General features: G+C 41.5%; 1 protein-coding gene across 1 annotated transcript in view; it reads left to right on the top strand.

Annotated features, from left to right (window-relative positions):
- Positions 1-14,778, top strand: part of cnsta (consortin, connexin sorting protein a) — a 29,206-nt gene extending 14,428 nt beyond the window's left edge. Inside the window, exons 5-13 of the mRNA XM_030048180.1 lie at positions 737-767; positions 2,201-2,287; positions 2,435-2,519; positions 3,825-3,846; positions 4,367-4,445; positions 4,983-5,533; positions 5,816-5,989; positions 8,817-8,970; positions 10,058-14,778. Of these exons, the coding sequence (XP_029904040.1) occupies positions 737-767; positions 2,201-2,287; positions 2,435-2,519; positions 3,825-3,846; positions 4,367-4,445; positions 4,983-5,533; positions 5,816-5,989; positions 8,817-8,970; positions 10,058-10,266 (1,392 nt within the window). The 3' untranslated portion in view covers positions 10,267-14,778. The remainder of the gene's footprint in view (positions 1-736; positions 768-2,200; positions 2,288-2,434; positions 2,520-3,824; positions 3,847-4,366; positions 4,446-4,982; positions 5,534-5,815; positions 5,990-8,816; positions 8,971-10,057) is intronic.
- Positions 14,779-16,487: the final 1,709 nt, after the last annotated feature.

Below are 16,487 nucleotides of genomic sequence, written 5' to 3'. Positions count from 1 at the left end.
TCATTAGAAATGCGAGCGCCTCTCAGACCCCCCTCCGCACTCTCCACTCTATCTCCCGTCTCTCTCTCTCACACACACACACACACACACACACACTTCTCTCATTCTGCGGATTGTTTCTTGGTCAGCTGAGCGACATGAAAGTGACACTTGCTCAAGAGAGGTAGCGTCTAACGTTTTATTTCTTTGTTTTTCTCTGCATTTCACTTTCAAGGCTCACTGAAAGAGGAGCCTTGAAACTACTGATTTGATCTGTTTTCTTTTCTCACTGTTGGTGTAGTAATTACAACAGCAGCGGTGTTATTTCAGCATTATTTCTGCCTGATGTAGTAAAGTCTTGCATTTTTATCAATTTGCTTTTGTTGCACTTTGTCAGCTCCTATCTGCCCAGCTTGTTTTTGTCGCCGTGCATAGTTGATCTCTTTGCTCATTTTAACAGATTACAGTGCTCAGGGATAATTGCGGTCTGGTTTTACACTCCCACTGAGCCACTCTTCACCCTGTTAAGCTTCTGGAAATAATTAATTTGATGCAACCTGGACTCTTACCCTGCATTTGATATGATAAGATACAGATATGAATACAGCCTACATATGCTAATTCCAAAGCACTCCGAACTGCTGCACAGAAAAAGACAGAGTTAAATAGCCAGTGAATCAAAAAAGCTCACCACACGTGTGCCGCTGAAAAGTTGTAAAAGTGTTGCTCATATTTCTCTTTCGCTCTCTCTCTGCAGATTGCTGAGGCCTTTGTCCTCCAACAAGACTGTATCCTTATCATTCTGTTTGTGTGTGTGTGTGTGTGTGTGTGTGTGTGTGTGTGTGTGTGTGTGTGTGTGTGTGTGACAGCCTGGATTTTATATCTACATGTGCTCCAGCCTCATGTGTTAAAAAATCATTGCCTGTCTGTCTGCACATCTGTCTCTCTTTCTCTGGCTATCTACCAGTCCATTTTTAATCTCTCTCTCTCTCTCTCTCTCTCTCTCTCTCTCTCTCTCTCTCTCTCTCTCCCTCTCTCTTTCTGCCTGTCAGTCAGTACAATTCCACTCCCAGTGCTTAGAGCTCGAGGATTTATTATCTTGGAGTGACTTGTTGAAGTTAAGTTACAGCGGATTACTCGATGCCTCACTGACTTCACAGAGGGAGAGATAAAATGAAAGCAAGAGAGGGAGAAGAGAGAGAGGTGAAGAAAAGGAAGAAGGATTTAGAAAGAGAGGGAAAGCAAACGAAGGGGAAAAAGGAAGCAGGCAGGGCATAGAAGAGATAAGGGCAACATAGAGGGTTAATTCCAGAAGGTGGAGCGGAGGAAGAAGACTTACAGGTTAGAGAGGGAGACTGAGAGAGAGGAGGAACACTAAAGAGCACAGAAGGAAGATACTTCATTGAATGTTTTTGCATACACCTTTATAAGGAAGTCATTAAGAAAGGTCCTTAATCAGCATGAAAAGAAATTTTTAGGAACCATGTCAACAAATCAGAGGATTCTTTGAGTAATTGTGGTTCTATATTGAACCAATACTGACCAAAGAAGTGGCATTTCATATGCAAGGAAATGCTGATTGTCGTTGCTCAGTGAATGCGCAGGAATCTGGATCCTTCATTAACGTTAATACACACACGGACAGGAAAGCTACTCATGGAGAAGATGTTTATTGTTGACGGGTAGTTCTTTATTTTCATCGAGAGAGAGATAGGAGGGAGGGATGGGGATGCCCAAAAGAGAAGGAGTTAGGGAGAGACAGCAAATAATGAGCTAACGTTAATCTAGACCAAGGTTTAATCGGAGAAAAGATAGACAGAGTCTGGGAGCCAAGGGACGAAGGAGAGAGTCAAAAAGAAGGAAAGCCAGCTCAGTCATGTCTTGCACAGAGAGGGTTAGCTAGAGAGAGAGGGAGAGAGGGAGAAAGCATCGAGCCGTATCAAAGAAGGACTGTGTTTTAGCTGCTCATCTCCATAAACATGAGAGACTGCCTCCTGGAACACTTTCCCTCTTTTCTCCTCTATCTCTTTCTGTCGCTCTTCTCCTTTTATCTTTCTCTTTTCCCACCACCCTCCCTGTCAGCTAGAACAGCGCCAGCGTGTGTGCGCATAAGCAAGGGAGGTAAAGAGTTGATGCGGTTTTCTTATAGCCTGTGAAACTAAAGCGATCCATGCAGGCCCCGTCTCTTTTCTGTGTGTGTTTCTTAACCACTGCTGTTCAGACCAGCGGGCGTTATGGTGCATCCAGCTAGAGAGACTCTACCACCAGAGAATATTAGACAACTTGAACATACTGCAGGAACACTGGGGTAACACATATGCACACACACACACACACACACACACACACACACACACGCACACACACATTGAAATGCATGCCAGTGTTTGTATGCCTGACCTCTCTCTCTCTGATTACTCTCTGAATCCTTCCTGCCTCTCTCCCCCCCTCCCAGAGAATCTCTGCGGAAGGACGTCTGACTCGCACCTTGCAACCCAAGAGCTGAACACACTTACACACATCTGCCAGACACACAGCCGGTCAGTCTTCATGAGTGTGTGTGTGTGTGTGTGTGTGTGTGTGTGTTTTTCTGCTTTTCTTTGTCTGTTTGAAAGTACAACCTATCATTTTCTCTGCCTTATGTTTTCATGATTAGTGGAAAACAGGAGTGTAGCATTGTTTACTTCATGTGATTTTACCTTTTTACTGTTAAATGTCTTTGAGTGCAAAAAGCTCTATATAATTAAAATGTATTATTATTATTATAAAATTATTTATTGTTGCCAGATTGTGATGTTCAGGAAGTCAGTAGGATTCGGTTTTGAAAAATAATGATGTAGGTTTTGCTATTAATCTGGTAACTTATAAAAGATACATCACATATCCACCTTATTGTGGAATACATAGGTAAACAGTTGGCGAGAACGTTTTTGTGCCACAATTCCGTCTGATCACTTCCTTGACTAACTCATTTGACAATGTTGTGGGAGCGCTTCCAAAATCAATCAGTTGTTGTGTTAGCTGCTGCCTTGAAAAATGAGTGAGATTGCCCATGACTGGAAGTACTTTACTGGCCTTACTGGTCTGTAAAGTGGCTGCATGCATATTTGTATTAAAGATAAGGTGAATAGGGAATTTTACAACAAAAGGTGCTACCATTTTCTTATGTTATCCTTTTGCTGCTATGACAGTGTGTTGACAGTGTGTTGTGAAAGTAAAACCATTTAACACAATGTCCTGTCTCTTTCCTCAACAGTAAGGTACACCGAAGTTGCTGTGTGTGTGTGTGTGTGTGCGTGTGTGCGAATGGGTTCATGCATGCTTAAAAAATAAGTAAAGGGAAGCCCACCACAATGTTTTTTATATTTAATGGGAAGCCCTTAACATGCTGAACCTGCCAGACAAACACCTTGTTAAGTCACACACACCTGCATACACCTGCAGGTGAGGTGTGTGTGTGTGCGTGTGCGTGTTTATGTGTGTTTGCATGTGTGCGTGTGCGTTTGTGTGTGTGTGTGTGTTTGTGTGTGTGAGTGTGTTTGTATGTGTGTGTGTGTGCGCGTGCGCGCGCACTGGTGCAGCAGTGATGGTTTAAACATATGGCCCTTTGCTGCTGCTGCACTTTCAGTTATTTGAGCTCTTGCACTGCTAAGGTTTCACTTCGTCACAGACGCACACACACACACACACACACACTGTAATAGCCAGGGAAGTGTGTTCGGGCTAATATTAGATTGGCAAAGCAGAGTATGGCCTCCCATCCTTCACTGATTCATTTACTAAAAACAAGAACAGACTTTCATACGCTAACCCTCTCTGTCTCTTTCTCTCTGTTTCTCTTATAGACCCAGAGCCAGAGATGCTGTGGTAAGGCTTCCATCATTTATGTGTGTGCGCGCGTGTGTGTGTGTGTTTGAGAGAGAGATAGAGAGGCTGAGCATGTGTCATTATGTGCAGGTTTAACTGCAAATAGCACCTTATCTTACACGTGCATGTGTACTTTGCATTTCATATGAATCATAAATGTTAGCATTTACATGGCATGCATCCTTTGTATACACCTTTATTAAGCTTAGCATGCTTCTGCATACCGTTATTGTACATGCTATATAGTCAGTAATGTAGACGCTGGGACACTGAGCCAGAGTCAGCCTATTTTCTAGTGTAGTTTTTAAACAAACCAGTTAAGTTGCAAAATCAGTGACTGACAGCCTGTTTTCTTTACTCCAATTCTTCTTTTGCTGACTTATTACACTATAGATGGATAAAATGCAAAATAACTGTAGGCTACTGGCCTATACTTGTACTGTGAATTAGTTAGTGCACCTATGCATGTGTGTGTGTGTGTCTGTGTCTTTTTAAGTGGGTATGTATTGCTTGTGTACAGTGTGCAACTCTGGACTTTCTGAGGCCTTCTATATCTGAAGAGGAGACACTTGGTGCCCCACTGTCTTCATGTACCTCAGGTGAGTGTATGTGCGTGTGAGTATGTATGTTTGCACTGGTGATTCAGACAATGTTGAAGGTATAAATATTCTCCAAAAAATTGTTTTAAATCTGAAAAAAGTCATTTGGATATTATTGTCACAAGGAGAGTCATATGTGTGTGGTGGAGGGTGCAGGGATTTGGGTTTTGACTGATTAATGAGCCAAAGGGGAGAACTAGAGGCCTGAGGTGTGAGTTACACACACACACACACACACACACACGCACACGCACACGCACACGCACACACACACAGCAACTTTGGTGTACCTTACTGTTGAGGAGAGAGACAGGACACTGTGTTAAATGGGTTTTACTTTCACAACCCTGCCAGCTCAGACACATACTGAAATGGTGTGATAGATGTCAGGGTCAAGACAGTATCATCCTGCTCGACAGATATTTGTCTCCTGAATTAATTTGACATTGCTGAAAGTTTCTCTGTTCCACTTCCCTTTCATCCTCTGCCTTTCTTGCCCCCCCCCCCGTTTCTCTACCTCCGCTCTTCTCACTATAGGCCGTCAGGCTGAAGGAGGCATGGAGCAGAGTGCTGCAGACTCCTCCCTGTCTTGGAACAGCGACCCAGTCACATCCTCCACAGTTTTGACAGACGGCATCAGGAGGATGGACGGCAGAACGGACACCGACAGGGAATCAGAGGGGAGGGCTGGTTTCCATGGAGGCCACTTGAGTGACAGGAAGGGCAGTGAACAAGAGGGAGGAGAGGCGGAAGGAGGGATAGAACACATTCCCTCAGCAGGGGAGATTGGACTTCACCCCCCTGCTGCTGGAGAAGTGGGTCGATCCAAACCGGCAGACGTGCAGGGAGTGGAGCTTGAGCCGACACAGGAAGAGGAGGTAATAAAAGAAGAAGAGGAGACTGAGAGGGAGGCAGAGGATGCAGCAAAGGCTCTGGAGATGGAGAAAGAGGGAGAAGAGGAGGAGGAGAAGCAGGAAGAGAGAGACTCGCCTGTTTGTCTGAAAGCTCACACAGAGGAGACGCTGCTCCGTGATGCAGAGGTGGAGGTACAACAGCTGCACCAGGAGGACCACCTGACTGAGACTGAGGTATCAATAACACTTTAATATCCTTTAAAATCTGTCCCATGTGTGTTTGTCCCTCAAGTTGCTCTGCATTTAGGTTTGGCAGACATTTTAACTGCCTTGAAAGTATTAAGTATAAACTGTAAGGGTGACACTTTATTTGAAGTTATGTTCTTAATACTGGCATAACGCCGCCAGAAACATGATACGGTAGCTGTCATGAATATTAATGAATATTTAGGACTTGTCATCAAGTATCATGCAGACACTTGTGACTAAGTAAACTTTATCTCCATTCCATTGCAGCTTCAGGAGAGTGAAGGAACTAGACTGTACCAGGAGGCCCACCTGTCTGATGAGCAACAGGAGCAGGGTGAGGAGGAAGAGGAGGAGGAGGAAGAGTATGGAGTAGAGAGTGCTGACATCATCAGAGAAGCTGCCTCACTGGATGACCAGGCGAAACTCATCACTGTAGAGGAGGTATATACATAACAAACAGTATTTCATTTAGTACATGTGGTTTTGGGCATTGTGTATTTGTACATGTATATGTGCAGACAGTGTGTCTGTCTGAATGTGTGTGTGTGTGTGTGTGTGTGTGTTTTTATGTCTTGCCTTAATCCTGTTCTTTGTCCTTTGCGCTGTTTTCAGTATTCAGAGAACACGCTGGTGCAACATTGATTTTTAAACATTAAGCTGATATTCATGATTTGATGGCTGTCTTTAAGCTTTATGCCTGTCTGTGCCCATCTATCAAGTCCATAATGGAGCCCTGTGCCCCAGCCAGAACTGATATTGCCCCCAGTTGTAGCACACTAATGGCATTACCTAGCCATTAACGTGAAACACAGACTATGGATTTGCTCTCCGGATATGGAGGCCAATTTGGCACTGAACGCATCTGAAAATAGAGAATTAGACTTTTAGACAGGCAGAATGGGAGGAAAGAATATCCTCTCATGCTGTTTATATGCTGTTAGAGTCTGTTTTTATCAGGAGGCTTGCAGTACTGGATAATTCTTCTATTGTTACTATTATTTCTGTCTGGGTCAGGACCCAGAATTAGTTTTGGGCTGATTTGTGGTTTGTCCCAATATAGCAAAATAGGTCTGAATACTTTTAGGTTCCAGGATGTGACCAAATATATCCAACTGAGGTATCAGGTTAAAAAATTACCTTAAATTATTATGATTAACTCTAGTGTAACCAGCACTAAGCGCTAGTTAGCTCCTTATGAATCTGTTAGACTAGTCTATTTGTCAGGTAAAAAGACAAGGAGAAAAAGAGAGACGATAAGAAAGAGCCATATAGCGAGACATAGCGGTAAAGAGATGGATACATGGAGTAGAGACAAAGAAACTGAGGCAGTGAATGGTAACCAGGACTACAGTATTTGTGTAATTCAGTGTAGTCAATGACCACCTTAGTGTTTGTGGTATCTTTGTTTGTACTTTACAATGCTGTTTTGCGAGGGCTACTGACCTGCAGCTTTAGTGTGTTGACCTTTGAAAAAAGGTCTCCCAGAGTGGAAGTGATTTTGTAAACCATGGAGACAGACTCTATCATGCTTGTAAAAGCTAGGGGTGAGCAGACTGCACAGACAAAACATCTATTCAGTATGGATACTATGCTTTTTTTTTTTTTTTGCTTTTTTTTCAGAGTACAATAAGCTTGGGTTTATGTTTGTGATTGGAAAATCACATTTGTTTGTGAACACAACTGGGTGCTGGGTGAGGCATTTCACAGGATATGGATCAGTTTATTACCACTAGACTATTGGCTACAAGTGACAGCACAATCGGACATTCTTTATGTTTTAGCACCAAACTAACTGTAAGCTCACTTTTAGTGGCTTGATTTGGTGATTTTTAGTCAGTTTTGTATTGATGTTAATGATGCAGCAAAGTGTGAAAGTATTCATGCCATTGCTACCGATACTATGTTGGTTGACATAGCTTAAATAGCTAGCCCTTAATACTTAGGCAGCAATGTGTTGGGAACGTCACTTTAAATCAGTATTTGTAACTTACATGTTCTGCTGCTGTCTCTCTCTTCAGTGCATTGAACCTTGCATGGCACCTTCCCTTGTCCTTGGGGAATGTAAAAACTCTTGTTCTGGGGAATGCATTTATCCCAGTTCTTACAAAACATCTCATTGTACAACCTTGGCCAAAGTTTTTTGTTTGTTTGTTTGTTTTGTCCCTAATCACCAGGAGTTTGTAGTTGTCTAATTTAGGGCTTCACAGTATGGAAAAAAAATTCATACCTCAATAATAATGCCAAGTATTTCAATAGCAATACAATATACAACATGACCAATACAAGACAAATTTTAAGTGTAGCAACAGTGAAAACTGCAGTATTTTATTGATCAGAAGGGTTGGATGGGTTGGTTGGTTAGGGTTAGTCTTATGCTAGCCCTAACCTTAAATTTGATATCGTGCATATGGTTTCCTTTTGAGATATTACTATATTGCATGTTCATATCTAGATAACGATATGATAATGATATTATATATCATTCAGACTTAGTCTGCCGTTGTGTTCTAACTGTTCTCTACTTCCTAGTGTCAGCAGCTGGCAGGGTGTTTGGACTCACGGACAATGTACTCAATACAGTACACAATTGTTGACTGTAATTAAGGCAATCACATTCTTAATTTACATGTGCAGGAGCATCTCTCGTGTAGCATCTCTCTCAGTGTTATTTTAGTTCAGCTTTTTTCATTCTGCAGCTTCTGGCTCCTGTCATCCCTCACTCCCTTCCTCCTCCCTGCTCCCTTTATCTCTCTGTCACTCTGTAAGATTCCCATGCTCTTCATCCTTACATTTCTCTGTCTCATCCCTCTATTTACTCCTGCCCGAACCGTGTACAATTTTTGTCAGTGCAATCAAACTTTATTTACTGTCTCTCTCTACTCTTACCTCTCTTTACTCCTTTTCTTTTACCTCCTCTTAATTCCATCAGCTACATTTTTCTTTATTGATTTATTGTCTTATTGTTTTCCCTTATCCATCTTTCTTTTTGCCTGTCCCTGCATCTTACTGTCTCCCTCGCTGTCTCTCTCTACCATCTGTTTCCTTCTACCATATGTGTACTTTTTTACAAGTCACTTTTTCCACTCCACACATTGACATTCAGTCATTATTAAGTTATGTAGTGACACCTGGTGGACATAAAGGGTTGCAAGTGCAGTGGAGTGGGTGGGTGTGTTTGCATGTCTGCATTTACTAATAGCTTGTTAATGTTTAGTGTGTGTGTATGTGTATGTGCTTCCTAACATCTCTCTCTTTCTTTGCTCCATAGATATCTCCTGCCTCTGGCCTCGTCTCCATATTGAAGAAACGGAGTGTGTGTGTGGACAATGTGTGTGCATCTCCCAGTTCAGAGCCACAACCCTCCAAACCCCCTGCCAAGAGACGGGTCCGCTTCAAAGTCCCTGATGACAGCTATGAACATGGTTTGTGTGTGTGTGTGTGTGTGTGTGTGTGTGTGTGTGTGTGTGTGTGTGTGTTGAGGCTGTCACACAGACATGTTTCTGGCAGATATCTCTCAGTAAACATGGAACCAGTAAACAGCTCTGTTTAAAGGGTCTAATTGGTAAATAGTACTGTTCAGTTTAAAGGAACAGTTCACCCAAAATACAAAAAAGCTCTTGTCTCACTTACTCCATGGTGTAATCTTTCCATCCAGATTGTTAATGTGTGATTTGGTGAGGTTTTCAGTCTGTCACAGCTGGAGGTGAATTTTTACATGTTGGGGTTAGATAGACAGTGCTTGATGGTTTTCCTCAGCAGAAAATCTAGTTCCCAATGAAATTCTTTGCCCCCACAGGCTGTGGATTATTTAGGGCATCCTTGTATTTGTCTTTGGAAAGAGCTGTCGCTGTTGAGTTTTTTCCACATGTAACTTTTTGATGGTTAGAGCGCCACAAAATAATACCCATCTGTCTCCATTGTATTGGGGTACCAGGAGACAGGGAAGATTGCACTAGACAGGAAACCTCACCACATCACACACAAAGTTTCCGGATGATAGATTGCCCTGGAGGAGAGGTGTCCAAATTCTTTGCTATGAAGGGCCAGAAATGTAGCTAGGTGGAGCGCCGCAGAGCAAAAATAAATGTTGATGTTATGTGGACTTAAATTACATTAATTGAATTATATTTTATAGAAAACCAGTAACCTTCTTCTTCACACAAAGGACCCACACAATTTAATAGGGAAGCTTAACAGCACTGTGCTGAACATTGCCGTAAAGCTCAGATTATGTACTTTTTAGTGGCTTAAAATTTACGTTTTGTAGTCATTACAGTTAGAATTTTACAGTATTTTCAAAATAAGAGGAGAATAAGCATGAGCTTGTCAAGAGAATCTGTACAGAAGCTACATGAACCAGTGTGGCAACATTGCTGAGTCTGGCAGTTTCCATGAAGTGTTTCTAACATACGTGTATGCCATTCCCCCCCTCACTCTCTCTCTCTCGCTCTCTCTCACTCTCTGTCTCTCTCTCTCCCTCCCTCTCTCTGCTCCTGTCTCTCTCTGCAGATGTTGGTGGTGGGGACTCCTGCCTGCTTCTCTTCCTGCTTTGTCTGGTCACCGTGGTGATCAGTGTGGGAGGCACTGCCCTTTACTGCACTCTGGGCGACGCCCACTCCTCGGTTTGTCAGGACTTCTCTCGGAACGCAGACTTCTACATCATGCAGATGCAGCGTGGGATCGCTCAGATACAGCACTGGTTTGCTCCCGGGTCGTAGCGATAAAGCCACGAGGACGTGTGTCAGTGTGGAGGAGCTCACCTCCGCCTGATGGCTCGTCCCTCTTCCCGGTGGAACGCTCTCTGAGCTAATAGTGCCAGGAAATACAATCCCAGCACAGGGCAGGTTTCTGGCTACTACACGGTCACACCGGTGGGAATATTATATCAGATCTACCTGACAAACGTACATCTGGGCCTCTGTCATTTTAGCACACTTACGTTACTTTTCCTGAGCTGTTGGAAAGTAAAAGTCAGTGGTTGGTCCATGGGTTCTCCAGATGTCCCTTTTTCAGCTCTGGTATGTGAGGGAATGGAGAGCAGAGAGCAACAGAGAGGGATGGAAACTGGGGAAGAGAGAGTAAGCGATCGAAGACAGAAGAGAACAGTGCACTCCTGGTTAATGTCTGACAGAAAATCACTTGTGACCCTGGACCTGCTGCAGGGGCGGATATCACACTACTGAAGACTGGCCCATTTGACCTACATCCACTCAAACCTTGGCCAGGACAGTTATGTAGGCTTATAAATTGTGTTTTTAAATGTTCCACACAGATAGCTGAGAGCTTGACTCCACACACACACACACACACACACACACACACACACACACACACTCCACTCCCAATACTCTCAGTGAAGATATATTTTTTCCCAAGGTGATGTAGACTCAACCACAGCGGGATGAAAACACTCCCTGACCCACACTGGACTCCAAGAACACGTTTGACAAACTGTACATGTCACAACAAAGTGCAACTTAAAGAGCTGTAAAATTATATACAGTATATTGTATAGTTCTTAAACTGGAGCCCACAGAGTTGCTCTTGTGAAGACTCCACACTCACACACATACACACACTCACACACCACTGCACAAAATGGGAAGTAGCCCAGCAGCTGTTTTCCACAAACTGCTGCAACTACTGGTGTTGTGCTTTCATCGTTGATGTTTTTAAATCCTAACTGAAGTTTTTGGAATGAACAAATCATTCTGTGGTGTGCCGCTTGGAATGAAATCATCCTGTCTTAATCATGTCTTAAATCTTCGTAATGATTAATGAATGAATTTTTGAGGTTTTATGTTTCACTTTGCTTTGGGTCATCTGAGGGGCATTTAGGGGCAGAAATAACAAACAGGGAATGGGTTACTTGTCAATTTGTCAGAGCTGTTGATGGTTTTGTTACAATTGACAGTGTCATGTAAACTTTCTACCATGGGGAAGAAATTGCACTATATTATTGTAACCAACGGATTCAGTATGTGTCTGATGTTTTTATGTTGCTCTCATATTGGACAGTCACTGGGGAGCTTTACGTCAGCTGTTTAGAAATATGTTATGACAAGCATAACTTTTCCCTTCTGTGTATCTGTGGATGCTGGATTTCATGCTGCTGTGTGTATCAGAGAGAGAGAGAGACAAATGCAATATGGCCAGTGCCACAACACATCTGTGTATGTATTGTCCAAGAATGTTTAATGAGATCGGTACGATCAGATTATACACCGTTAACAGAATATTTCTGTAGGAGCTGTTTCAACACAGACTCCGTATGCAGTTTATTAGGGACAACACATATCAACCAAAACAGCCACTAGAATTCAAAACTATTCCATATCCACCAACAACTCTTCAGGTGTATAGCTCAAGGTCAAGTTCCTGCCAGTGATCATCTGTTGATCTTGTATCTCAGTTGGACCTTCCTGGCTAAATAAACGATTAATAAATCTGTTATGCAAAGACCAATCACATTTAAATGGAAACTGCTGAGCCCTTTTCACCTGGGTCTGGCCAGATGCTGAATTTTCTAAATATTGATTGATAAACAACAGTAATAGTCCATATTTATTTAGGCCAGTATATCAATAGGGGCATTGATACTGGGAATTATTTGAAGCATTGTGTCAGTCCCCGTCTGTGTTTTCTGTTGAGCATCATCTTTGTCTTATTATCATGGGGTTGGTTTTGCACCTTTGGATTAAGTCTACAGTCAAATCAGTTTTCAGATATTTCATCTTATGACCTATTTTCCCCATTTGCCCCTCAAAATGATTTTGCTATGATTTGACCAGTGTGATGAATCATCTCATTTCCCATTTTTAGGCTTTTAACTGCTTTAAAAATGATGAAGTCTCATCCCTATAGGCAATGAAATGAATTCCACATGAAAAGCATTTTGGTGTGGATGAGGCTTAATCTCTGTGCATCAAACCAACCCTTTATCACTCTTACCCCAGTGCTTTACCTCTTATTTTGGATAGATTTAAAACATATTTTTCTATTGTCTTGATGGCTTTTTTAACTTTTAACTTTACTTTTGTCCGTTCAATCATCCTGAAGTTGTTTTGTTTTCGTGTCTTTTGAAGATACTGCAGTTTTTGTTGTGTCCTGATATTTTTTCCCCCTATAATTTGATGTTCTCATAAGAATGCCATGAAAAGTGCCCTGGAAAAACCACATCTCCCTAAAGGTCAGGTTTTTCAGAAAAAAGGTTAAAGCCTCTAATAAGAGAGGAGATGTTCGAGGCTCTCACCTATGCATTTTTAACACTTTACAGTAAAACATTATCTTGTAGTTTCTCACACACAAAAACATGAATACTGCTTGGAGATACATGGTTTTCCCAGGACTCAGGAAACAGGATTTATCCTTTATCCTTGTTTTTATTTGCACACGTCTTCTGGCTGGTTCAGATGACTATCATTCAGATGATCTCTTAGGATATTAGATCATTTTAATTATTTATGTTAAAACAATAGGGGTGCTGAGTGTAAGTGGCTTAAAAGGGAAAAGATAATGTGTATCTTCTTTCATTCTCCTGTTTTGGATTAATCGTCACCATCATTGGCCGTTTAACACATCATCTGTTATTTTACCATTCTTAAAGAAAGAAATACAGTTGAATTATTATTTTGTGAATTAACTCTCCTGACCACCATTGTCTTAGTCGTCATCGTTGATGTACTTATTTTACTCCTTTTTCCTTTTTTAGTTACTGAAGATGATTTGAAAGTGGTGTATTTGTTCTTCTGTGAATTATTTCTGTGTACCATCATTACCAACATCATTATCGGTTGTACAATTCTTCATCAGTTTCCTTTCTTTTAATCATATAGCTATTTTGAAGGGGAATTGAATTTGTTCTTGGTGTTGTCATCATTATCATAATCTTGAGTTATTTGCATATTTCCATTCATTTTCCCCCAATGGTTTTCAGCCAAACATTTAAAATGAATGAATCTAAGGGATTTTTTTTTTCCATTTGTGAATCAGTACTTTGTACCACCATCATCATCATCATTGTCAAAGTCACAGGTTGATCATGTATTCATGAATATTTTCACTATGTTCTTAAAGATGATTATAGGGAAATCAGGCTTTTATTTTGCTGAGTACCACCTCCTCCCCGTGGAGCGGTCTCTTATTGTTGAAGTTGTGGGGAGAAAAGTGTCAGGTACTGCACCATCTGTCTTTTATTTCTCAGACTCAAGTCTTTGTTCTTTAAGACTGTTGACCTCAAATTTCATCTATGGAAATGAGATCAAACTTGATGTCGGAAATGTACATGCGTAGAAATCCATGTCAGCTTTATTATTCATAAATCTTGAAGCTGATAATGAAGAACTTCCCAGGTTTATGCAGCTGCTGGTTCAGGTGTGTGTATCTGAGAAACGTGCCCATGCAAGGCTGGTGAAAGTAGACCATAGGGCTGGGTGGTATCCGCTTTTTGATACTTTCTGAAACATCTCCCAACTTTTACCCCATTTAATGGCCAATTTTAAAAATGATTTTGTATGCTGAATTTATATGGTCACTGGCATGCCACAAGGGGAGGGTGCTTTTCGCACTGCTCTGCTCCTTATTCCATGAGACACGTTTAAAACTCAACAGTTCAACAATTTGTTTCTGACACGCTCGTCCTCACAGCGGTTAATGGGTGATAGACTCAGAGAAGGACACGTAAATTTGAAGTATTTTCATCTGTAGCTGAATCAGTCCTCCTTCATTGAGATTTTTTGTCTTTCCCTTGTCATTTGGTACAAACTTGAAATACTGCCAAACTGCAGTTGTTAGTTACTAACTGTCTTGCACTTACTGCTGTCTTTTGTTTTGTTTCTCCTCTATCTGAAGAGGAGTGGTCAATGAACATGACACCATTGCTATTTTTAAATTCTCCAGGATATCTTATTCCCGTAATACCACCCAACAACCACAACCAGCAGCCCTGATGATTTTCTTTGTGCTATCGTTTGGTCCAATTTGGTGCACATGGGCTTGATCCCTGATACACATCTAAAGCAGCATGTAGGGGAAATAAAGAAGTATACTCACAGAAAGCAACTAACAAGGGCTATGTAGAGTGTATGTCATCTGTCATCACATTTAATTTTACAGTGATAATCCAAGGGAAATGCTTTCATTGTTATCCTTAATATCGGTTGGGTCTCTCTGAAACACTGATGATGCTTGTCAAAATATTGTTGGAAAATAAATCTGCCTCTTGGAACCGACCCTAAACTACTCTCACATTTTACACATTTCATAAAGCAAAGTGTAAATTTGTTATTTTTTTCATGTTTGTTCAAATGATACCAGCTGGCTTTCACACACACACACACACACACACACACACACACACACACACACACACACACACACACACATAGAGCACTTTACTCCTGTCCACTGGGGACTGCACTGGGGTCACAGTACAGATGTCTTTTGAAGGCTATTGTAGATTATAGAGAAAATGTCTTAAGTTTTCAGCTTATTTCACTCATAATTCTAGTACTTACGATGCATATGAAGTTTATCTTTCAGTTTTTTTTTAGCTGTGCCAGTTTTATGCCAGCAGATGGCTAACATCTCTCTGTTGCAGTCAGTCGCACAAACAAGACCTGTTTTTTCACCCCTTTCAAATTCCCAAATTACAAAAAAAGACTAAAACTAACACTGAAATGGATCAAAACGAAACTAAAACTAAGCATTTTCAACTAAACTTGCAGGTGCTTACAAAGGAATTAAAACTAAACAAATTGAAAACAAAAAGTCAATGGAATAAAAACTAATGAAAAGCACAAAACTCTAGTAGCTGTTCTCCTGCTGCTGTTTTTTTTTCCATTTTGAACCTCTTTTACATAGCATTAACAATTTAATTTGGTTAAGGCCTTAAAATGGCACAAGTGGAGACCCACTGGGCTGCATCTGAGGTGAGATGGAAAAATGAACAGGCAGTGTGTCCACGGTGTGTGATGGACAAGAAATGATAAAGACAGCTGTGGCTGTAGATGGGAACACTGCACCCTTACCCCATCATATGCTTATTTTTCCCTGTTATGTACCTCTGCTACAGGGCACATAAACGCCTTCAAAAATTCAGCAGACGGTTTGAAATGTTCCTGTCTGGGCAGCAGGACTCGATACCCTGCGCAGGCCTCAGAGAGCCGTGTCTGACCGCGGCAGGTATCAGTTCACATTCCAGTTTCGTGGAACAATACAACGTCTGTGTGCGCTTGGCCTTCAACCACATGAAACGACCCAGCCAGGGACGACAAGAAGATAGATTCACCAACTCGACCGTCTGCAGCTGAAAGAGCTATTGATTTTTCCAGATTAATAGAGGCTTTACTTGTTATGGAATTAAAGGAGGATACGGTTTTGGTTTTGTGTGATTGGATGAGCTAAGACTAAACCCTGGTCAGCTGCTTGACATGCAGTTGTGATCTGTACTGTAATAATAATACTGTGGAAGGTAAGAGCATCTCTGCTAACAAGGTGACTTGTCACAAACAGACCAGTGACGGTTTTATTTGTTTTTCTCTGCAGGTAAATGTATTTGGAGGAAACTGAACTGTAGATACCAGTTAGATTAACATACATAGAAACACATCCGATTTCAAACTGTAGCTTGCAAAATCAGTTTTTGAGTTCATTTATTCAAGAAAATCACTATCACTTTAGCAGATTAGTCTGAGTTTGCCAAATTCAATCTCACAGACTTCATATCTTGCAAATAATCTCTTTCCATAATCAATAGCCCACATACCTTTCAACTGCACATGCGGACACTGATGGGTTTTACTTCAATCACATTCGCCATATGGCTGCACCTGCTGCTCTGTGCCCAATATAAATACATGTTGGAAGGTTTCCACGCTAAAAAATAGATGCCAGGAAGACGCAAGGTGCTGTATCCTGGGGACGGTCTGAGCGAACAGCA

The sequence above is a fragment of the Myripristis murdjan genome, chromosome 3 (genome assembly GCF_902150065.1).
Source record: "Myripristis murdjan chromosome 3, fMyrMur1.1, whole genome shotgun sequence".
Classification (NCBI taxonomy): Eukaryota; Metazoa; Chordata; class Actinopteri; order Holocentriformes; family Holocentridae; genus Myripristis; species Myripristis murdjan.
Note: the sequence above shows the minus strand (reverse complement) of the source record. Positions and strands in the feature narration are given on the sequence as shown.